Below are 25,372 nucleotides of genomic sequence, written 5' to 3' on the forward strand. Positions count from 1 at the left end.
CCAATTTGTCTAGGTCCCTCTGTATCCTATCCCTGCCCTCCAGCGTATCTACCACTCCTCCCAGTTTCATATCATCCACAAATTTGCTGAGAGTGCAATCCACACCATCCTCCAGATCATTTATGAAGATATTGAACAAAACCGGCCCCAGGACCGACCCCTGGGGCACTCCACTTGACACCGGCTGCCAACTAGACATGGAGCCATTGATCACTACCCGTTGAGCCCGACAATCTAGCCAACTTTCTACCCACCTTATAGTGCATTCATCCAGCCCATACTTCTTTAACTTGCTGACAAGAATACTGTGGGAGACCGTGTCAAAAGCTTTGCTAAAGTCAAGAAACAATACATCCACTGCTTTCCCTTCATCCACAGAACGAGTAATCTCATCATAGAAGGCGATTAGATACTTATCCTGTAAAGCATTTGGATAAATAATGTCATACTAGCATGTAGAGTCCATTCCATAGTTCAGACAATAGATCAGGGACAGTAAAGATGAAAAGGTCAGTAGAAGTTGCAAGTTGACTTTGGATCCAGAAAAACAAACATGGCAGTGCAGCAATGTTCATTAACCATAATGTGGCGGAGAGACAAAGAGTAAGTGACATACCAGTGGCTGCACACAACAATACTTTTGTTCTTGGATTGTTTGCAATCTTCTTGTAATCGTACCAACAGCTAACCTGCTGTTTGGCAGCTAGGAATGAGTTAATAATTCAGACATCCTTATCAACTCAAGAAATAGCAGTTTTGACATTTGGAGATGCTTTGGCAGAATGAATCTCTTGATGTGATTATAAATCAGGACACATGTAAATAGGGTCTTGACATAGTCTGCAGCTCTCCTGATGAACGTTAGAAGCAGAGCTCTGAATGTCTTACAAGCAGTCATGCCAAACACTTCAATGTTCTCCTGGAGATAAAATGGGGGGGGGGGGGGAATGAACTCTGAGTTAAAAAATAATTATTTTTGTTACAGTTCTATTTCAAATAGAATGTTGAGGTCAATGTATCTTGTGACATAAGATGTTTAGAATGGCTTGAGAGTGAAGGCAGAATTCCAGACATCTCTCCTTTTTTTTTGTTAAATGCTTGCATTAAGCCACCGGTCTGCTCTTGGACTTGCTTTAATTTTTAATGCAGATTGAAATTACATTATGATAGCCAAAATAAAGCCTAGCTCATGTCTGGCAAATATCTAACCAGAATAATTAAGCTGCAGGCAGATTTTGCTAGACCTTTGCTTTCATATATGAAAAAAAAAAAGATTGACTGGCCGATAAAAATAAAACAGGCATATGCACACACAGAGCAATCAAACAAGGCAGATGGATTGTGCAGAGTTCCCTTTGAATGAAGTATGGTCCTCATGATTGCTGGCAGGATGAAGAAATGCCTGAGTTTAAGAAAACTTGGGAAGAAGCATAGCATTTAAGATAGCATTAAGTTAGATCCTGAAAAGTGTTCTGACGCCTCCTTTTCTACTCTATCCTGTTCTATTGAGATTCTTATACTACAGCCATTACCATGCTATCCTTTTATTGTTCTATTGATGTGTTGGATGATAGATCACACCTACATTGGAGCAAATTTTCAGATGGGTCTATCTACAACTTTCTCCCACCGAGTCTATTTTTTTTCTTTTTACTTGTTATTTTTAAATTTGGCTGCCACTTTTACTTCTTTCTAGCCTTTATAAAATGAACAAGTAATTTCATTAAGCTCATTCACAGAAATACATATCTCTATAGGCCTACCCTAGTTCAGTCAGACCAACTGATATGAGCTTAACATATTTCCAGTTAATAGGCCATATTCTGACTTCATTGGAGCTACACCCATTTACGTCAGTTGAGGACTTGAGCCAATAACTGCCAGGATGCTGTGTTTACTGTAAAACAAACAGAAATAACCCTTCTGAAAATACTTTTTTCTCTTGATCACGTGGTCTTTACATTAAAGCCTCACAAACAGAAGTAAAAGACAGGTTTCAGAGTAGCAGTCATGTTAGTCTGTATTCGCAAAAAGAAAAGGAGTACTTGTGGCACCTTAGAGACTAAGCAATTTATTTGAGCATAAGCTTTCGTGAGCTACAGCTCACTTCATCGGATGCATCCGATGTTTCAGTCATGTTTCATTAGTGGTGAGTTATCTTTGGAGCAAAGTTTATCTTCTGAAAGACAATTCTGCCTGCAGGTTTATTATTCAGTTCTTTATATTTTGCATACCTGATATTTTTGAAAGATGTGGTTCATTCCTTTTTGACGGTTTGATTTCAAGGTTTCCTAAACTTCCTCAGATTCTGTATGGGTTATAGTGTTGAATCCCACTTCCCTTCACCCTATTTTCATATTTCTGGATTAAACAAAAATATAATTCACTGTGAACATGGGAAATTGGGGGCAGCACAAAAATCTGAAAAATTGAACAGCTTCACCAGGTTTGTGCTAACCTCCATTGAGTGATCATAAATTCTTCGGGATCTCTCCAGGTCACAGGGTGGATATTCCACAAAATACTTGTTGCTGCAAGGAAATTGCTTCAGCAGATGGGCCAGAAGGAATAATAAAATTTGTATTTGAAAAGTTCAATCCTCCTCCGAACCTTGTCATGAAAAGTTTTCATTTCTCACCTACAGTACATATAAAGAAAAAATCCCTACCTACAATATAATCTTAAGGACCATGCATTGCTTTCAGGTCTAAGGGTATGTCTACACTATGGAATAAGGTCGAATTTATAGAAGTCGGTTTTTTAGAAATCGGTTTTATATATTCGAGTGTGTGTGTCCCCACAGAAAATGCTCTAAGTGCATTAAGTGCATTAACTCGGCGGAGCGCTTCCACAGTAATGAGGCTAGAGTCGACTTCCGGAGCATTGCACTGTGGATAGCTATCCCACAGTTCCCGCAGTCTCCGCTGCCCATTGGAATTCTGGGTTGAGATCCCAATGCCTGATGGGGCTAAAACATTGTCGCAGGTGGTTCTGGGTACATATCGTCAGGTCTCCCTTCCCTCCCTCCCTCCATGAAAGCAAGGGCAGACAATCGTTTCACGCCTTTTTTCCTGAGTTACCTGTGCAGACGCCATACCATGGCAAGCATGGAGCCCGCTCAGGTAACCGTCACCCTATGTCTCCTGGGTGCTGGCAGACGCGGTATGGCATTGCTACACAGTAACAGCAACCCCTTGCCTTGTGGCAGCAGACGGTATAGTACGACTGGTAGCCGTCATCGTCATGTCCGAGGTGCTCCTGGCCACGTCGGCTGGGAGCGCCTGGGCAGACATGGCGCAGAGACTAAATTTGGAGTGACTTGACCAGGTCATTCTCTTTAGTCCTGCAGTCAGTCCTATTGAACCGTCTTATGGTGAGCGGGCAGGCGATATGGATTGCTAGTGGTCGTACTGTACCATCTTCTGCCAGGCAGGCAAGAGATGAGGATGGCTATCAGTCGTACTGTACCATCTTCTGCCGAGCAGCCATGAGATGTGGATGGCATGCAGTCCTTCTGCACTGTCTGCTGTCAGCCAAAGATGTAAAAGATAGATGGAGTGTATCAAAACAAGAAATAGACCAGATTTGTTTTGTACTCATTTGCCTCCTCCCCTGTCTAGGGGACTCATTCCTCTAGGTCACACTGCAGTCACTCACAGAGAAGGTGCAGCGAGGTAAATCTAGCCATGTATCAATCAGAGGCAGGCTAACCTCCTTGTTCCAATAAGAACAATAACTTAGGTGCACCATTTCTTATTGGAACCCTCCGTGAAGTTCTGCTTGAAATACTCCTTGATGTAAAGACACCCCCTTTGTTGATTTTAGCTCCCTGAAGCCAACCCTGTAAGCCGTGTCGTCAGTCGCCCCTCCCTCCATCAGAGCAACGGCAGACAATCATTCCGCGCCTTTTTTCTGTGCGGACGCCATACCAAGGCAAGCATGGAGGCCACTCAGCTCACTTTGGCAATTAGGAGCACATTAAACACCACACGCATTATCCAGCAGTATATGCAGCACCAGAACCTGGCAAAGCGATACCGGGTGAGGAGGCGACGTCAGCGCGGTCACATGAGTGATCAGGACATGGACACAGATTTCTCTGAAAGCATGGGCCCTGCCAATGCATGCATCATGGTGCTAATGGGACAGGTTCATGCTGTGGAACACCGATTCTGGTCTCGGGAAACAAGCACAGACTGGTGGGACCGCATAGTGTTGCAGGTCTGGGACGATTCCCAGTGGCTGTGAAACTTTCGCATGCGTAAGGGCACTTTCATGGAACTTTGTGACTTGCTTTCCCCTGCCCTGAGGCACATGAATACTAAGATGAGAGCAGCCCTCACAGTCGAGAAGCGAGTGGCGATAGCCCTGTGGAAGCTTGCAACGCCAGACAGCTACCGGCCAGTTGGGAATCAATTTGGAGTGGGCAAATCTACTGTGGGGGCTGCTGTGATGCAAGTAGCCCACGCAATCAAAGATCTGCTGATATCAAGGGTAGTGACCCTGGGAAATGTTCAGGTCATAGTGGATGGCTTTGCTGCAATGGGATTCCCTAACTGTGGTGGGGCCATAGACGGAACCCATATCCCTATTTTGGCACCGGAGCACCAAGCCGCCGAGTACATAAACCGCAAGGGGTACCTTTCAATAGTGCTGCAAGCTCTGGTGGATCACAAGGGACGTTTCACCAACATCAGCGTGGGATGGCCGGGAAAGGTACATGACGCTAGTATCTTCAGGAACTCTGGTCTGTTTCAAAAGCTGCAGGAAGGGACTGTATTCCCAGACCAGAAAATAACTGTTGGGGATGTTGAAATGCCTATATGTATCCTTGGGGACCCAGCCTACCCCTTAATGCCATGGCTCATGAAGCCGTACACAGGCAGCCTGGACAGTAGTCAGGAGCTGTTCAGCTACAGGCTGAGCAAGTGCAGAATGGTGGTAGAATGTGCATTTGGACGTTTAAAGGCACGCTGGCGCAGTTTACTGACTCGCTTAGACCTCAGCGAAACCAATATTCCCACTGTTATTACTGCTTGCTGTGTGCTCCACAATATCTGTGAGAGTAAGGGGGAGATGTTTATGGTGGGGTGGGAGGTTGAGGCAAATCTGCTGGTTACGCGCAGCCAGACACCAGGGTGGTTAGAAGAGCACAGGAGGGCGCGGTACGCATCAGAGAAGCTTTGAAAACCAGTTTCATGACTGGCCAGGCTACGGTGTGAAAGTTCTGTTTGTTTCTCCTTGATGAAACCCCCCGCCCCTTGGTTCACTCTACTTCCCTGTAAGCTAACCACCCTCCCCTCCTCCCTTCGATCACCGCTTGCAGAGGCAATAAAGTCATTGCTGCTTCACATTCATGCATTCTTTACTCATTCATCACACAAATAGGGGGATGACTACCAAGGTAGCCCAGGAGGGGTGGTGGAGGAGGGAAGGAAAATGCCACACAGCACTTTAAGAGTTTACAACTTTAAAATTTATTGAATGACAGCCTTCTTTTTTTTGGGCAATCCTCTGTGGTGGAGTGGCTGGTTGGCCGGAGGCCCCCCCACCGAGTTCTTGGGCGTCTGGGTGTGGAGGCTATGGAACTTGGGGAGGAGGGCAGTTGGTTACACAGGGGCTGTAGTGGCAGTCTGTGCTCCAGCTGCCTTTGCTACAGCTCAACCATACACTGGAGCATACTGGTTTGGTCCTCCATCAGCCTCAGCATTGAATCCTGCCTCCTCTCATCATGCTGCCACCACATTTGAGCTTCAGACCTGTCTTCAGCCCGCCACTTACTCTCTTCAGCCCGCCACCTCTCCTCCTGGTCATTTTGTGCTTTCCTGCACTCTGACATTATTTGCCTCCGCGCATTTGTCTGTTCTCTGTCAGTGTGGGAGGACAGCATGAGCTCGGAGAACATTTCATTGTGAGTGCGTTTTTTTTTTTCTAAGCTTCACTAGCCTCTGGGAAGGAGAAGATCCTGTGATCATTGAAACACATGCAGCTGGTGGAGAAAAAAAAAGGGACAGCGGTATTTAAAAAGACACATTTTATAAAACAGTGGCTACACTCTTTCAGGGTAAACCTTGCTGTTAACATTACATACATAGCACATGTGCTTTCGTTACAAGGTCGCATTTTGCCTCCCCCCACCGCGTGGCTACCCCCTCAACCTTCCCCCCTCCCTGTGGCTAACAGCGGGGAACATTTCTGTTTAGCCACAGGCAAACAGCCCAGCAGGAATGGGCTCCTCTGAATGTCCCCTGAAGAAAAGCACTCTATTTCAACCAGGTGACCATGAATTATATCTCACTCTCCTGAGGATAACACAGAGAGATAAAGAACGGATGTTGTTTGAACGCCAGCAAACATACACTGCAATGCTTTGTTGTACAATGATTCCCGAGTACGTGTTACTGGCCTGGAGTGGTAAAGTGTCCTACCATGAAGGACGCAATAAGGCTGCCCTCCCCAGAAACCTTTTGCAAAGGCTTTGGGAGTACATCCAGGAGAACCACGAATGCCAGGGCAAAGTAATCCTTTCACATGCTTGCTTTTAAACCATGTATAGTATTTTAAAAGGTACACTCACCGGAGGTCCCTTCTCCACCTGCTGAGTCCAGGATGCAGCCTTGGGTGGATTCAGGGGGTACTGGCTCCAGGTCCAGGGTGAGAAACAGTTCCTGGCTGTCGGGAAAACCAGTTTCTCCGCTTGCTTGCTGTGAGCTATCTACAACCTCCTCCTCCTCATCATCTTCTTCGTCCCCAAAACCTGCTTCCGTATTGCCTCCATCTCCATTGAAGGAGTCAAACAACACGGCTGGGGTAGTGGTGGCTGAACCCCCTAAAATGGCATGAAGCTCATCATAGAAGCGGCATGTTTGGGGCTCTGACCCGGAGCGGCCGTTTGCCTCTCTGGTTTTCTGGTAGGCTTGCCTCAGCTCCTTCAGTTTCATGCGGCACTGCTTCGGGTCCCTGTTATGGCCTCTGTCCTTCATGCCCTGGGAGATTTTGACAAAGGTTTTGGCACTTTGAAAACTGGAACGGAGTTCTGATAGCACAGATTCCTCTCCCCAAACAGCGATCAGATCCCGTACCTCCCGTTCAGTCCATGCTGGAGCTCTTTTGCGATTCTGGGACTCCATCATGGTCACCTCTGCTGATGAGCTCTGCATGGTCACCTGCAGCTTGCCACGCTGCCCAAACAGGAAATGAGATTCAAAAGTTCGCGGTTCTTTTCCTGTCTACCTGGCCAGTGCACCTGAGTTGAGAGTGCTGTCCAGAGCGGTCACAATGGAGCACTCTGGGATAGCTCCCGGAGGCCAATACCGTCAAATTGTGTCCACAGTACCACAAATTCGAGCCGGCAAGGCCGATCTAAGCACTAATCCACTTGTCAGGGGTGGAGTAAGGAAATCGATTTTAAGAACCCTTTAAGTCGAAATAAAGGGCTTCATCGTGTGGATGGGTGCAGGTTTACATCGATTTAATGCTGCTAAATTTGACCTAAAGTCCTAGTGTAGACCAGGGCTGAAACAACAAAGGCTTTGGATTTATATTAAGGGCCATTTTGTGACTTATAAATCCATGTGAGGTAACTCTATTCATGTGGGTCTGCTTATGGCCATACAATCGGAGTGCTGTTTCTGCAGACCCACCTTCTGTGCCCATGATGGGGAATGGAATTGTTATGGATGTATGTCTTCCCCCCCATACCTCATCATGTCCTTTTTAGAGAATCTGCCAAAAAGTGAATGAAGCCCAAGCAGAGGAGATATTTTACCCAGGAACCTGAGTGGTAGGTAGAGACAATGAGAATGCAAAGGGCTTCATGGGAATGGCCCAAGCCTCTAGCAGCAACAAATGAGCTGAAGATTTTGTGGGTGGAACCCTGCAGAATTTTCCACATGTACGACCTTGGGGCAAATAAGGAAGCACCTAATATTGCTTTCATAGATTCCAAGGCCAGAAGAGACCACTGTGATCATCTGATCTGACCTCCTGTGTAACACAGAGCAAATAATTCCTAAAGCATATGTTTTTAGAAAAACATCCAATCTTGATTTAAAAATTGCTAGTGAGGGAGAATCCATCATGACCCTGGTAAATTGTTCCAGTGGTTATTTACCTAAGTTCTTTCAAAGAAAAAACAAGAGTGTAAGTGAGTGTGAAGAACTGTTGTGGAATGATATCGTGCACCAGTGACAAATCCTGCTCTTGGAAAATGCATCAGGGCAATTAACATAAGAATATAAGAACAGTCATACTGGTCAGACGAAAGGTCCATCCAGCCCAGTATTCAGTCTTCCGACAGTGTCCAATGGAAGGGGCTGCGGAGGGAATGAACAGAACAGGTAATCAAATGATCCATTCCCTGTTGCCCATTCCCAGCTTCTGGCATAGAGAGGCTAGGGACACCATACCTGCCCTTCCTGGCTAATAGCCATTGATGGACCTATCTTCCCTGAATTTATCTAGTTCTTTTGTGAACCCTGTTATAGTCTTGGCCTTCACAACATCCTCTGACAATTAAAGTCAGCACAGAACAGACAGGATTTCCCTTTTGTGTCTAGTTTAATGTATTATGCTTTATAATCCAGAAACAGAAAGACGCACCCATCAGAAATGCCCTTGGTGCCCCTACAACATTTAAAATCCATAATATCACAACATTGTTCATATACCAAGGAAATTGCCTTCACATTGCCAGCATTTCACTACCATCAAAATACTACCCCATCCCACCAAATAACTCAGCTTCTCAATCACTCATTAAACCAAACACCACCTCCTCCCTACTCCCCAAATGCCTGAGGAAAAGAGGAGAGCTTTGTAACTCAGTATATGGTTTAGAAATGCAGACTGTCGATGCAGGAAAGTCAGTGGGCTTGCATTGACAATGATTTCCCAGCAGCTGCCTATCTTTTATACTTTTATACTAAGTGTGCTCCAGCTCAAGTGTCTCCAGAGACAGGCAGTGTGACAGCATGACACTAAGGGCTTGTCCATACAGGGACACTTAGGAAAGTTCTCCGAAATAACTAAAGGTATGAATTTAAAGCAGATTAGTTAAACTATATTAAACCCCTGCGTGAACACTCATTCAGAATTCAAGTGACCTGAGTTCTGTTTAGCTTAATTCACTGAATCAGAATGTCAGTACATTTACCTTAATTCCTAAATCAGTACATCAGCTTTTACAGAGCTTATGAAATCCACAACAGCAGAATGCTGCCTTCCCAACAGCACAACGCAGCCTTCGCAGACAGTGCAAAATTTCTCATAGCACGGCTGCTGTGTTGTATAGTTCAAGCCGTGGGTCATAGCATAGCTACTGTATCATATGGTGTTTCTGGGGCATATATGCAGTTCAGAACGTTTATATCCAGCTACAGCAGATTTAAAAACCTAAGCTCCATAAAAGCCAAGAGGGATAGGAGGTGGTTCACTGAATTAAATCAGACTGAAACAAGACCGCTTTAATTCTGAATGAGTGTCCACATATGGGTTTAATCCAGTTTAACTAATCCACTTTAAATTCAGACCTTTTTAATTCAGATAAATTTTTCTGAGTCTCCCAGTGTAGATAAGCCAAACTTTCATGGTGCAGAGTCACAGAAGTTTCCAACTATTTTAAGGCCTTGTCTGAAAAAGCTGCACAAAAAAGTAAAATTGTGTCTACCTTCTGGATGAAGGGATGAGATAACCCTGCCTAAATTTCAATTTGAGCCTCCAAATAAGCTACATATTGCTTTTCTGTGTAGCTTCTCTTTCATTCTCTTCCAAACCTGAGACAATCATTGTTTTATTCTGATCAGATGTCCTCCTTTCATTATATTTTCCTCTCCTTCTGTTTGTGGAGCTCTATTGTAAAGGCACTAGATACAGCTCCTGAAGAGCTCATAATTTAAACAGATGAGACACACAAAGAGTTGAAGAAAGTAAGCATTACAGTATATCTATATTACAGCTGGGAAAATGGCGCAAAGAGAAATCAATTTGATTTGTCCCAGGTCATAAAGGTATGCTGCGGCAGAGTCAGTAGTGAAACCCTGATCGTGCAAGTTCCAGTTTAGTGCCTTGAACACAAGACTATACTTTCGCACTACAGAAAATATTTCTGCTGGTCTTTACCTCTCCTCCCACATCCAATTCAGGATTCCTCTAATCAAGAGGCCTTTAGAGAACCATCTTCTTTTCCTCTTGGCTTTTGCAGAGCGTAGGTTTTTAAATCTACTCTAGCTGGATATAAACTTTCTGAGCTGCATATACGCCCCCATATGCATATATGGTACAGTAGCCATGCTATGATGTAGGCCTTAAACTATACAAACACAGCAGCCCCACTATGAGAAATTCCGCAAAGTCAGAGAAGGCTGTGTTCAGCTGTTAGGAAAGTTGCATTCTACTGTTGTGGATCTCATAAGCCCCATAACAACAAACATACTGATTTAGGAATCCTATAAATGGCTTTTATTAATAAAGTAGCTGAAGGAAACAGACTTTACCAATCTTACAAAAGATTAAGACAAATTTCTAGTTTTTCAAGCCAAGCCATTTTGCAGTTGTGATGAGCCAAGGAAAAGCTAGAAGTTAAACTGCTTTTTTGAACCTTCACTTCTCCCAAACATCTTGCTGAATTTGCCTCAAACTTTCCATTAAAATTCTACTTTGGCATAAGATCACGCTTATGAAATTGCAGGCATATTGAGTTAGTCTCGGAAAAGGCTAGGGTGGAGTAAAAAAAGTCAGACCTGTAATGGAAAACTAGCTTCCAGCTTAACTACGGAGAGAAAATGAAGTGAGAAAGCTACCAAAGTAAACTATGACGATTTGGCTGTGAAATTGATGTTTATTTTCTGAACAGTACTTCTGGTGCCATCATGATTGACTTTCAGGACCCACAGCTTCACTTTAATGCACCCTTCAGCATACTACACTACTGACTATGTAAGTAGACTTTTAATTTAAATATACTGTAATCCTATTCCTGCGATCTGGACACATCTGATGATTGTTCATAATTGGTTACTAACATTTTCTATTGCTTAATTCAAGTAGCACCCTCTGCTTGCCAGTGTATGATGGCTTCAGAGAAGTCAACATGTTTCTCCACAGGACAGCTATCAATGCAAACACCAGTGATCATTACTGGAAACAAAGGGATTTAAATTAACCATCAACACAAGTAGGCAATATATCATGTTTTAAATGAAGAAGAACAGAAAAACAGACTCATAGGGCCAAATTATCTTCTGTATTAACTTGCTCAGTTCCATGAACTTTAATGGAACTTTCCTAATTGACACCAGGAGAGAATTTAGCCCATAATTTGTAGTTATTTTCAGATTTAGATTTCAACTGAGTCTGAGAAAAAGTGAGCCACAATTCCCCTGCCCATCTCATTACATGGCACCTGTCACAGTATAGACAGTGAGGTTAAGATCTGTGGTCCCTTTTGAAATGGCTGTCCATAATGATGTTCTTTATATGTGCATGTATGCATGCTGATGCACACAGCTACTGCGTCCAAAATGAAGAAGTGAAAACACTGGAAAAATTGCTAAGGAATCTGAGGACAGTTTGTATATTAAATGTTGTGGTTGTGGAGATTTAGATACAGACAATATTCTGGACATTCACATACGTCAAGCACACATACTAGACAGCTTGCCCTTCCTTTCACTCTGCTTCAGAGCCTCTAGTGGTTTCTCTTATGGTTGAGAGAAATTTGGCTGTTTCTATTTTAACCACCACGAACCCCTGATGTCAAATTTACTCACATACCCTAGCAAAAATTTCAGTCTGATTCTCTCTCTCTCTCTCACTCTCTCTGAAGACATAAAATGGAGGGTTGTTTTATTCTAAACTTTCCATTCCCTTTGCTGTTTCCTACTTGGAGAACCATGTCCTGAGATGTCAGAAATATTCTGCAAAAAGCTGGAGGATATTTTGTGACAGAATGAGGCATCTTTGTATGTGTAGCCTTGCAGCTCAGGTTTGATGTGGCATTTTCCCCTGACAAATCTGGAGAACTTCCTTCCCAGGGGCTTTAGCCAAAGTTCATTGAAGTCAATGGGAGTCTTTCCACTTGCTTCAACCCTCTCCCACTGGCTTTGATGAACTTTGGATCAGGCCCATAATGAATATTTGGACACAGTTTGTTCAAATGTCTCTGCTTTATCCCATCTCTTGAAGGGGTTAAAGGAACTGATATTCCCCAGTTTTAGCAATATATTTAAGAAATGGGATTAATATGTGACTTTGTGACTCTCCAGTCTGTTTGTAATTTATTGTTACTATAGCTTTAGAAAAATCTCTCTAATGGTACATAACATTTTCAGAATGCAGTGTATGAACTCAGAGTGTGCAAGAGTTTATCATAGACATATAGTTGGAGTATTTAAAAAATGTACTCCATAACATTATATTATTTACTTGATATAATAGCTCAGAAAATTGTTTATTACTCGATTACATTTATGGAGTAGACAGGACATTATGTGGAAATATATATTTGGGAAAAAAGAACCTTTAGATTTCATGGTCTAAATATTTTATACAAAAATATTTGATCTTCCCACTAAGTTAATAAAAAATCAAATTGGAATTTATATGAACTGCTATAATAGGCCAAGTCTGTAAAAGTCCTAATTTCTTGCTGATTTATCAGAGATGTTGTATAAGTTTGGCTTGTATAATATAGACTAATAACATTTAATGTAAAAGATTCAATCCCATTGCTTAAAGCAGCTCATACTACAGGGTTTCATTATAACTAATTGTTAGATGAGAATAAGATCAGAAGAGAAATCTGCTTTCTGTGTCTGGAAATTTTGCCATTTTGAAAGCTGGAATTACTTGGGAGTGACTACTTAAATGTGTCATGGAAGAGATAATACTTCACTGTTTTCTTTAAAGTTTAGCCCATTAGAAATGCCAAAACATTTTTAATATGCTGAAATGTAGCCTGATTTTGTAACTTCAGTTAGAATTGGGAAATAACTGGTTTGTTGCAGAATCCACATAAGCCTATTTTGAATTGGTCACATAAAATGTCTTGGAATAAATCTTAAAATACGATACAATTACCTATACATACAGCAGATTTTAGTAACACTTGAAATGGACTCAGAAGTCATATTTTTGTATTTAAAATGCAATATTCCAATGTTTTTAAAGCCAGATATTATATATGATTTTGCATTTTTCTGTTTGATAATAGTACTGCTGGTAAAGTATTTTCAAGAGCACACAGAGTTGGCATGCAGTAAAATGATCATCAAGAATATGATTGTTTTAAGTTGGAAAAGTTTCAGATCACTAGGTTTTTCTATATTCACAGTAGGAAATTGGCAATGAACTTTTCACAAAAATGTTGGACTGGATATTTGAGGAACCCTACCAACAAGTATCTATATGTGTTTTGTAATGTCCTAATAGTCATTTTGGAACAACTGAAGAACAGAATGCTCCCAAATATTCCTTTCCAGATATTTCACTGGAATGTGTTATATGGTTTAGATATGTTCTGCAAACCTGAATGTTACTTATTTTCAGAACTGTGTGGAGAACAGAAGTTCCATTTCACAAAGATTTCAAAATTTCAAAATGTGGCTTTCTTCAGAATTGAAGCAAAAACTGAAAAATTCAAAATTCTCTGTAAAGGGTTTTTTTAAAATTGTTTTCAATTGAACAAAATGTTTCATTCCAACAAAACTGAAATGTTTTGTTCCAATATTGATTTTTTTAAAATTTTTCATTGTATTATAAATATATATTACAAAATGAAAAAAAAATTCAAAACAAGAAGTCATTTCAAAATGAAAAATCAAAATGATTCATTACAAAAATGTTGAAATGCAATGTTTCAGTATCATCTGAACTTTTTTTTTCTGTCTTCCAAAAGAAAATTCTAGCAAAGTCGTGGAGCATTTTAATTTCAATGAAACACATATTCCAAATGGACATGATTTCATCAAAATTTCTCTGACCAACTTTACTTATTTTGGACTTTCTTTAGCATTATGGAAGTAGGAGCAAAGCAAGTGGATGATGGGTAAGGCAGGTTTAGGGGTTATTGGGACAGACTTTATGGTAAGAGAGAGGAAGAAATTGAAAGTAGACAAGGAGGCAGGTGGATGAAGTTGAAAAGATGAGGTGATAGAGAGAGAACATGGATACTGAGAAGTCAGAAAAGGAGTAATGTTTAGTAAAAACAAGTGTGAGTGAGTGGCCATTTTGTTGAGTGAGACAGCAGATACAGGTTTGAGAAAATGGGAAGGAAGAAGTAGGTGGTTGATGGACTGGATGGAATAGCACATGGAAGTTGAAGTTAATGAGAATATGATACTCCCCAATTATCTAATGTCTCCTGACTATTTACCATGCTCTTTTACCCTCTTTCATACTCTTCTCACCTCTCTAGCATGATCCTTGATCCCTTATTGATCTCATGATCACATGATCCCTTATTCCTTTTTATGTTTCTCTCTGTCTCTTCCATACGACTTTGAATGCCTTCCATGTTGATCCATCACCCTCTTTGGCTAGCTGTGATAGTCCTTGCTTAGGGTTGGTCGGTAGGGTAGTGTCACTTAGTGGTCAGGGCTTAGGCCCATGACTTGCAGGGGGGTTGTTGGTAGGGGAGCCCGGACTCTCCCATTCCACAAAGCTCTGACCCAGGGCCGTTTGAGGGCTGTCAGTGATCTGACAGCCAGGAGTGCTTAAGGCTGCCCTCCCTGGACCCACTTCCTATCACTCCCAGCTGTGATTGTTCCAAAGTCGCTGTCTGGATATAGGCACTGTGAAGGGTGTCTGCTTACTACAAGGCTCTCAAACTTCTGAAGATTGTTATGTGTGGCTCAGAGGGTCAGTAAATTTGGCCACCCATAGTTCATAGGATTGCAAATGGGAGTGGCAGTGGCCCAGCTCATACTAAATGTGGAAAGGGCAGTGTTCCACAGGACAAACTCTCTATGGATCTTGATCATGTTTTCCTTGAAGTTGATGGCAAAATGATCAATGGATTCCATTGGAAGCTGTAATAAAAGGTTCACCCTTGGAAAAAAATTGAGAACCCTTGGTGTAAATTAACAAAACAAAAACAACAAAATCAAATTAGGTGGAGGGGTTTTGTCTGTTTGTTTGTTTTTTTGCCAGATGCTCAAAAAGCTGGTTGTTGAATCAGCTGCTCTGAGTGATTTTATCTACAGAGAGGGACATAGGTCTTGTCTCACATTTATGCAGCTGAATTTGTTGTGGAGTTTGTTCCTTCCGGCAATCTTGGTAAGCTGTCAGCCCCTTTCAAAGATCTTAGTGTCTCAAAGAACAGATGGAATAGTGTTTGGACAGGTTGCAGCTAACTTGTGTTAAATTCACTAAGGACCCATAGCTTGTCAGTAATGAAATTAAGGATCATAAAAAGCAACAAAAGAGGAAGTGTTCAACACGCCAGCAACTCAGCTATTCGATGTTTGTTACAAATGGTACCAAAGAACACTTTATGAAAATGTAACAACTGTTACTTCAGACATTTTATTGCCTTGGATCTTTATATAAAATAGTCCCTGATGCTTACTAAATCTTAATTAAACCCATTATAATGGTTTGATTTGTAATAAAAGATAACAGGTCTGTGACCATTTCGTATGAAGAAAGTAACCATACGGCATTCTCAGTGCCTTGAGTTTTAGACTATAAATGTGGGACCTACTGTAAGATGTCCTCAGATGTACATAGTATTCATCCCTAAAAGATTAGGGCTAATTTTTCAAAAGTGAAAAATCACACACGCAAGATATGTGCACTGAAGCCAGAATCTGAATCTGCATTCATGACCCCATATGTTGTTTTAAAATAATGTGCATTTAAAAAAAATTAGGAACTCCACCATAATGATGATGTACCTGCAGGCAAAGCAGATGGGTGCAAAAGCCAATGCAGCTAAGACTGCACAGCTGATTCTACACTGTGGAACTTGGGATGGCAAGAGGATTTTCAAATACACACCAGGCAGTGAGGAATGGGGCAAGGAAGGGGGCAGAAGGGGGCCCAGTACAGAGTGCAAGGTGAGGTCGAGAAGACTCACCATTTGTCTGGCAACCATGGTAGAGCACCTGACCACAATGGTCCTTAACACTCTGCTACTGCCAGGAGAAGGAGAGGTTTCTCAGAGATCACAACCAGATGTGGGGAAAATTAGGAAGAAAAGATAAGAAAAAAGGCAGTTGCTCATTATGCAGCAGCTTAGCTGAGAAATAAATGGCATGAGCTGAAAAGGAGGAATCCTCTGAGAAAAGCAGGGCAAGTAGTGAGTAAGTCACAATATAAAAACAGCCATACTGGGTCAGACAAATGGCCCATCTAGCCCACTATCCCATCTTGCGCCAGTGGTCGATGCCAGATACTTCAGAGGGACTGAATAGAACATGGAAATTTCATCTAGTCCCAGCTTCTGGCAGTCACAGATTTAGGGACACCCAGAGCATTGAGTTGCATCCCTGACCATCTTGGCTAAGGACCTCCATGAACTTTTCTAATTCTTTTTTGAACCCAGTCATTCTCTTGGCCTTCACAACATCCCCTGGCAACAAGTTCCACAGGTTGATGTTGTGTGAAGAAATGCTTCCTTTTGTTGGTTTTATACCCACTGCCTATTAAACATAACATCAGAATACACCTTCTTATATTGTTAGATCCCATCACCAGTCCCAAGAATAAGTCACATTGCTCTTCTGAAACACAAGAAACCTCCACAGAAACCTTCAGAAAAAAGCACAGGATGCAGAAATAGCACAATAGAACTTTGATAATGGTACCAGTAAAACCTATCCAAGAGTAAAACAAAACAAAAGGTAATAACAAAATGTTTTTAAAGTACATCAGAAGCAGGAAGAAACCAATTAAAGAACCAATGCGGCCCCAGGATGATTGAGATACAGAAAGGAGTACTTAAAGACAATAAAATAATTGCAGAGAAACTAAATGAATTCTTTGCTTCAGTCTTCACAGCTGAGAATATTAGGGAGATTCCCAAACCTGAGCCATCTTTTATAGGTGACAAATCTGAGGAATTGTCATGGATTCAAGTGACACTAGAGGAGGTTTTGGAATTAATGGATAAACTTAACAGTGCAAGTCACTGGGACCAGATGGCATTCCACCCAAGAGTTCTGAAAGAACTCAAATGTGAAATTGTGGAACTATTAACTGTGGTTTGTAACCTGTCCTTTAAATCAGCTACTGTACCCAATGACTGGAAGATAGCTAATGTAACACCAATATTTAAGAAGGGCTATAGAGGTGATCCTGGCAATTACAGACCGGTAAGTCTAACATCAGTACCGGGCAAATTAGTTGAAACAATAGTAAAGAATAAAATTGTCCGACACATAGAAGAACATAAATTTTTGCTCAAAAATCAACATGGTTTCTGTAAAGGGAGATCATGTCTTACTAATCTATTAGAGTTCTTTGAGGGGGTCAACAAACATGTGGACAAGGGGGATCCAGTGGACATAGTGTACTTAGATTTCCAGAAAGCCTTTGACAAGGTCCCTCACCAAAGGTTCTTATGTAAATTAAGTTGTCATGGGATAAGAGGGAAGATCCTTTCATGGATTGAGAACTGGTTAAAAGACAGCGAACAAAGGGTAGGAATAAATGGCAAATTTTCAGAATGGGGAGGGGTAACTAGTGGTGTTCCCCAAGGGTCAGTCCTAGGACCAATCCTATTCAACTTATTCATAAATGATATGGAGAAAGGGGTAAACAGTGAGGTGGCAAAGTTTGCAGATGATACTAAACTGCTCAAGATAGTTGAGACCAAAGCAGACTGTGAAGAACTTCAAAAAGATCTCACAAAACTAAGTGATTCAGCAACAAAATGGCAAATGAAATTTAATGTGGATAAAGGTAAAGTAATGCACATTGGAAAAAATAACCCCAACTATACATACAATGTGATGGGGGCTAATTTAGCTACAACTAATCAGGAGAAAGATCTTGCAGTCATTGTGGATAGTTCTCTGAAAACGTCCACGCAGTGTGCAGCGGCCGTCAAAAAGCGAACAGGATGTTAGGAATCATTAAAAAAGGGATAGAGAATAAGATGGAGAATATTTTATTGCCCTTATATAAATCCATGGTATGCCCACATCTTGAATACTGCATACAGATGTGGTCCCCTCATCTCAAAAAAGACATACTACCATTAGAAAAGGTTCAGAAAAAGGCAATTAAAATGATTAGGGGTTTGGAACGGGTCTCATATGAGGAGAGATTAAAGAGGCTAGAACTTTTCAGCTTGGAAAAGAGGAGACTAAGGGGGGATATGATAGAGGTATATAAAATCCCAAGTGTTGTGGAGAAAGTGAATAAGGAAAAGTTATTTACTTGTTCTCATAATATAAGAACTAGGGGCCACCAAATGAAATTAGTGAGTAGCAGGTTTAAAACAAATAAAAGGAAGTTCTTCTTCACTCAGCACATAGTCAACCTGTGGAACTCCTTGCCTGCAGAGGTTGTGAAGGCTAGGACTATAAGTGGTTTTAAAAGAGAACTGGATAAATTCATGGAGGTTAAGTCCATTAATGGCTATTAGCCAGGATGGGTAAGAAATGGTGTCCTTAGCCTCTGTTTGTCAGAGGGTGGAGATAGATGGCAGGAGAGAGATCACTAGATCATTACCCGTTAAGTTCACTCCCTCTGGGCACCTGGCATTGGTAGACAGGATACTGGGCTGGATGGACCTTTGGTCTGACCCAGTATGGTCATTCATATGTTCTTGTGTTCTTAAAACAATGCAAATATGGTGTGTTTCTTTGGCACCTTCTGTGAAACAAAGAAACAAACACAAGTTATAAAATAATTAAGTAGGAAGCAAGAGAAAACATGGGTAATAAAGGTACTCCTATTCACCATTGGCAGGAGAAGGCTGTATCTGTGGATGCTGACTCACTAGCCCTGGACAGCTGCAACAGAGAAGACACGCTGGAATGAAAGCAAAGTGCACAATTACAGAAGGTGTTTGTACAGTACAGTTTGTACAGTAGAGTGATCTTTATCAAGGTGTAAATCAGAGATGAGAAATAATAACAGAAAATGTGGAAATGGCTGGGGTGCTTAATGACTCCTTTGTTTCGGTTTTCACCAAGAAGGTTGATGGTGATTGGACATCTAACATAGTGAATGCCAGTGAAAATTAGGTAGGATCAGAAGAGGCTAAAATAGGGAAAGAACAAGTTAAAAATTACTTGGACAAATTAGATGTCTTTAAGTCACCAGGGCCTGATGAAATGCATCCTAGAATACTCAAGGAGCTGACTGAGGAGATATCTGAGCCATTAGCGATTATCTTTGAGAAGTCATAGAAGATGGGAGAGATTCCAGAAGACGGGAAAAGGGCAAATATAGTACCCATCTATAGAAAGGGAAATAAGGTAAACCCAGGGAATTACAGACCAGTCAGCTTAACTTCGGTATCCAGAAAGATAATCAATTTGCAAACATCTAGAAAATAATAAAGTGATAAGTAAAAGTCAGCATGGATTTGTCAAAAACAAATTGCGTCAAACCAACCTGATAGCTTTCTTTGACAGGGTAACAAGCCTTGTGGATGGGAGGAAGCGGTAGATGTGGTATAGCTCGATTTTAGTAAAGCTTTTGATACTGTCCCACATGACTTCATAAATAAACTGGGGAAATGCAACCTAGATGAAGCTACTATAAGGTGGCTGCAAAACTGGTTGGAAAACCATTCCCAGAGAGTAGTTATCAGTGGTTCAGAGTCATGCTGGAAGGGCATAATGAGTGGGGTCCCGCAGGGATCAGTTCTGGGTCCAATTCTGTTCCATATCTTCATCAATGATTTAGATAATGGCATACAGAGTATATTTATAAAGTTTGTGGACGATACCAAGCTGGGAGGGATTGCAAGCTTTGGAGGATATGATTAAAATTCAAAATGATCTGGACAACCTGGAGACATGGTCTGAAGTAAATAGGATGAAATTCAATAAGGACAAATGCAAAGTACTGCATTTAGGAAAGAACAACCAGTTGCACGCATACAAAATGAGGTATAACTGCCTATGGAGTACTGTGGAAAAAGATCTGGGGGTCATAGTAGACCACAAGCCAAATATGAGTCAACAGTGTAATGCTGTTGCAAAAAAAAGTGAACATCATTCTGGGATGTATTAGGAGGAGATTTGTAAGCAAGACACAAGAAGTAATTCTTCCGCTCTACTCTGCTCTGACTAGGCCTCAGCTGGAGTACTGTATACAGTTCTGGGTGCCACATTTCAGGAAGAATGTGGACAAATTGGAGAGAGTCCAGAGAAGAGCAACAAAAATGATTAAAGATCTAGAAAACATCACCTATGAGGGAAGATTGAAAAAAATTGGGTTTGTTTAGTCTGGAAAAGAGAAGACTGAGAGGGGACATGATAACAGTTTTCAAGTATGTAAAAGGTTGTTACAAGGAGAAGGAAGAAAAATTGTTTTTCTTAACCTCTAAGGATAGGACAAGAAGCAATGGGCTTAAACTGCAGCAAGGGAAGTTTAGGTTGGACATTAGGAAAAACTTCCTAACTGTCAGAGTGGTTAAGCACTGGAATAAATTGCCTAGGGAGGTTGTAGAATCACCATCATTGGAGATTTTTAAGAGCAGGTTAGACAAACACCTGTCAGGGATGGTCTACATTTAATCAGTCCTGGCACGAGAGCAGGGGACTGGACTAGATGACCTCTCGAGGTCCCTTCCAGTTCTATGATTCTATGATCTTTCTCTATTTCGAACACACATAACTGGAAAAAAATAAAAGTCACGTTCACTTTTCCCCTTTTCTTCATTTCACTAAGTTCAGACTGTGAAACTATACTGTTCTGTTTCACTTTTGTTCAAGTCATTTTTAAGCGGTACCATTTTCTGGTTCCAGTGCACTAGTGGCATGGGGCAGTGATGGTAGGTTCTCACTACAGATGAAATGTTTAAAGCCAAAAAATAAAAGGCCAAATTTTAATACTCAGCCTGAGTAGTACCATGTTCCATTATTAGTCTCATGGACTTCATTGGGACTATCTGGGGAGTGAAATACTATTCGACATGAGTAAATGCATTGCAATCTGGCCCCATCTATTTTCCAGAACTAGAAAATAATCATGGAAAGCTGTTGCTGTGGTTTAGAGGCCTAAGCTAAGTTGACAATGCCCCATTTGAGAGAGATTTACAGTTCAACTGAGCTTGTGTTTTTTTCTTTACATATGAAAGTTTCTTTGTGGCACCTCTTTGTATAGCTCATCTCCTATGTAATGAAATATATTTGCAGCGGTAACACCTAGCCGTAAGAAGCAGTGCTTCTCAGTAACAAAAATAGCTTAAGCAAAAGGTAGATGGGAAGTATTATGGCTGGAAAGAGAGGAATATGTTGGACTTCTTTTGGTGTCTTGCTGTTGTTTCAAAAGATATGCATGCTGATTGAAAAGTTTATGGCTCCAATTTTTAAAGGTATGTAGGTATTGCCTGATACAGTATTTCAATGCCTAACTGACTTAGGTGCCTAAGTCTCATTTTCAAAAGTCACTTAGGAGCCTAAATCCCATAGACTTTAAGTTAAGACTCCTAAGGACCAGATTTGTAAAAGTATTTAATCACCTAACTCCGAAATATGTTTGAAAATCTGGTCCTAAGTACAGGTTTCAGAGTAACAGCCGTGTTAGTCTCTATTCGCAAAAAGAAAAGGAGTACTTGTGGCACCTTAGAAACTAACCAATTTATTTGAGCATAAGCTTTCATGAGCTACAGCTCACTTCACCGGATGCATACTGTGGAAAGTACAGAAGATCTTTTTATACACACAAACCATGAAAAAATGGGTCCTTATCACTACAAAAGGTTTTCTCTCCCCCCACCCCACTCTCCTGCTGGTAATAGCTTATCTAAAGTGATCACTCTCCTTACAATGTGTATGATAATCAAGGTGGGCCATTTCCAGCACAAATCCAGGGTTTAACAAGAATGCCTGGGGAGGGGGTAGGAAAAAACAAGGGGGAATAGGTTACCTTGCATAATGACTTAGCCACTCCCAGTCTCTATTCAAGCCTAAGTTAATTGTATCCAATTTGCAAATTAATTCCAATTCAACAGTCTCTTGCTGGAGTCTGGATTTGAAGTTTTTTTGTTGAAGAATTGCAACTTTCATGTCTGTAATCGCGTGACCAGAGAGATTGAAGTGTTCTCCGACTGGTTTATGAATGTTATAATTCTTGACATCTGATTTGTGTCCATTTATTCTTTTACGTAGAGACTATCCAGTTTGACCAATGTACATGGCAGAGGAGCATTGCTGGCACATGATGGCATATATCACATTGGTGGATGTGCAGGTGAACGAACGTCTGATAGTGTGGCTGTTATTAGGCCCTATGATGGTGTCCCCTGAATAGATATATGGGCACAGTTGGCAATGGGCTTTGTTGCAAGGATGGTTCCTGGGTTAGTGGTTCTGTTGTGTGGTATGTGGTTGCTGGTGAGTATTCGCTCCAGGTTGGGGGGCTGTCTATAGGCAAGGACTGGGGGCTGTCTGTAGGCAAGGAATGTCTCCCAAGATTTGTGAGAGTGTTGGGTCATCCTTCAGGATAGGTTGTAGATCCTTAATAATGCGTTGGAGGGGTTTTAGTTGGGGGCTGAAGGTGATGGCTAGTGGCGTTCTGTTATTTTCTTTGTTAGGCCTGTCCTGTAGTAGGTTACTTCTGGGAACTCTTCTGGCTCTATCAATCTGTTTCTTCACTTCTGCAGGTGGGTATTGTAGTTGTAAGAATGCTTGATAGAGATCTTGTAGGTGTTTGTCTCTGTCTGAGGGGTTGAGCAAATGCGGTTGTATCGCAGAGCTTGGCTGTAGACAATGGATCGTGTGGTGTGGTCAGGATGAAAGCTGGAGGCATGTAGGTAGGAATAGCAGTCAGTAGGTTTCTGGTATAGGGTGGTGTTTATGTGACCATCGTTTATTAGCACTGTAGTGTCCAGGAAGTGGTGGCACAAGTACTCCTTGGTCCTAAGTATCTACATCGATTTTGAAAATGAGACTTAGGCACCTAAGTCAGTGAGGCATTGAAATCCTGAGTGGGGCAAGGCTTCAATACCTTTAAAAATCCGGGCCTATGGCTTCATATATTACATCAGAGAGGTAATGCAGAAGCTAACGTGTTGCCAATGTAACAGAAAGTGGACACTGGAAATGAAAAGGAGCAACCAGTGAAATAGAAAGAACATATTGGTCCTGCTGACTACTGCCCCAGCTTCTTGACTGATTTTCACGTAAAGAATTTCTTGTCTTGTTCTGTCATTTCTTTGCACGACTTCATCAGTTAAAGCCTTCTTATGATCTGAAGCATTACATGTTCCATTTGTGCCAAATGAACAATTCATATGGCATACAGCATCTGCTTTACAACATTATCCTGGGGAGCCAAGCATTTGGAATTTGCTCCGCTTTTATGAAAGTCATTACCATGAAGTGCAAAGTACCTGGGAATGATGGTCCTCTGTAGTAGCCTTATATGAGAGTGGAGTTTACAGCAACTGAGATTGGTGCAGTTTGTATTTTATATCATTCTAAAAGAGGAGGGTTAATGTTAACTTCAAGGCTTTTTCTAGGTGAAAAAAGGCCATTAAAGACAAAAAAAAAAACAACCCACCTCACAAGGATTTAGCTTTCCCAGCTGCCATCCATAGAGCAAATAGTATGGAGTGTGACAAAGTCTCACATCCCTAGTTGAATGCCCTATCTTCAATGCTAAAGGTTGGAACGGAGGTTGGTGGGATCACCACTACCTCCTCTGGTTGATTTGTGAATGGCTGAAGCTATTCATGTCAAATTCAGAAGTAGTCTCAGGTTAACTGAAATGGCATTTTTCATCAAATTAACTATTTGTCCAAAAAATGTCACTCAGCTCTACCAGTCAATAAGTGAAACCCAAATAGCATCACAGGAAACTAGGCTTAGTGTTTTCATGTAATTTACACTTAGACTTGACAATCTCTCTAGAGGAATTGAAAGGAGCCCCTCTCACCATTAAATCTTGGCCAGCCATATTGAGATTTACATATTTTCCATAATTTTTGTTATGGGGAAGGTGTGTAGATCTCTGTTTGCGGGACTTATTATTGAGGAGTTGATATTATGGACTGATGTTTCACAAGGATAAAGATATAGCAATTTTTTTATTTATTTGCTTTAAACTGATCTCAGCAGTAAACTATCCTTTCACCACAAGAAGAAATAAAAATTAAATAATCAACACAAGTTGTTCAGGCTCTATAGCGTAATATTCCAAACAGAGTGACCTTGAAGCATTCCAAAAGCAGAGTGGTTAACCAGGTACCCTCTGTCTGTGGTATAGCCATCGGATATTATGTTATACCTATTCAGCAATGACCACACCAACATTAGAGAAGTAACAGTGACTTCTCTGACCCTGTTCCACTTTTCTTTATTGTCTCTCCCTACTTTTTTTCTTTTCTTCCTAGAATGGAAATGGAGGCACAGAAAATGTTGCACTAATTTAGTTTGCTTAGAGCCTGGACTTACTCTCATGCACAACAGCTAAAGGGATAAGAAAACCTTTCTGCCCACTGTTGGCTGACATAAGATGTTAGTGATTTGCTCAAAGTAAGCTTTGTGTTCTTATTTGGCTGCGTCTAGACAGTTGAATACTTTGCTGCTATCCAAGGAATGTACAGCTAATGTCAATGACGTATTCAAAGGAAAAGGATTGGTTCTCAAGCCACTGTCTTTACACTTGTCAGAGAAATAAGGTTGGGGATAGTCAGTGGAAAAGGTTCACCTACTTGTTAACTAAGGAGTCTAACCATCCTGCTACAAGACAATATAAAAGAGAGCAAACCTTTCATAATCCTCAATAACAACGAAACAGTATGAAGTATGAAGACCACAAAGCAGATGTAGTAGAGATACATTTGAGACATAAATACACATGAAGATTTCATTAATTCCAGTAATTACAGGAGGAAAAGTAGAGCTAATTTCTATTCTATACTGACCAAGGAAACTGCCTTTGGATAGAGAAATTTATGAGCTGCTCTGAGTAGCTCTGTTAGCAGCCTGCACGTTTTCTAAATACATTAAATGGCACATACCTTGACGTGATAAATGAGAAAGAGGATTCAGCAATAACATTGTACATTAATAACAATTATTTGTAGCTTTAGACAATCTTTCTACTATGAATTGTCGATGTCTTTACACCCTTTAACGATTTGACCCTGACAATATGCCTGGTGAGGTAGATGTTATTCCCATTTTTCAGATGGAAAAATTGAAGCACAAAAATGTTAATTAACTTGCCCAAAGACACACAGGGA

General features: G+C 41.2%; 1 protein-coding gene across 4 annotated transcripts in view; it reads right to left on the minus strand.

The window, feature by feature from the left end:
• LOC311518121 (uncharacterized protein) overlaps positions 1-25,372 on the minus strand; it is a 60,210-nt gene that overhangs the window by 17,826 nt on the left and 17,012 nt on the right. For 2 of the 4 annotated variants that reach the window (XM_084623598.1, XM_084623599.1), the window contains 3 exons: positions 8,253-8,315; positions 6,578-6,986; positions 5,454-5,989 (listed from right to left, as the gene is read on the minus strand). The exons of 1 other annotated variant lie outside the window; for it this stretch is intronic. In XM_084623598.1, coding sequence (XP_084479724.1) covers positions 5,907-5,989; positions 6,578-6,983 — 489 coding nt within the window. In that variant the 5' untranslated portion in view covers positions 6,984-6,986; positions 8,253-8,315 and the 3' untranslated portion in view covers positions 5,454-5,906. Of the gene's footprint in view, positions 1-5,453; positions 5,990-6,577; positions 6,987-8,113; positions 8,193-8,252; positions 8,316-25,372 lie in introns of those variants that run through there. One more of the 4 variants, XM_084623600.1, reaches the window with a different exon arrangement.

The sequence above is a fragment of the Lepidochelys olivacea genome (assembly GCF_965140295.1).
Source record: "Lepidochelys olivacea isolate rLepOli2 genome assembly, chromosome: 3".
Lineage (NCBI taxonomy): Eukaryota > Metazoa > Chordata > Testudines > Cheloniidae > Lepidochelys > Lepidochelys olivacea.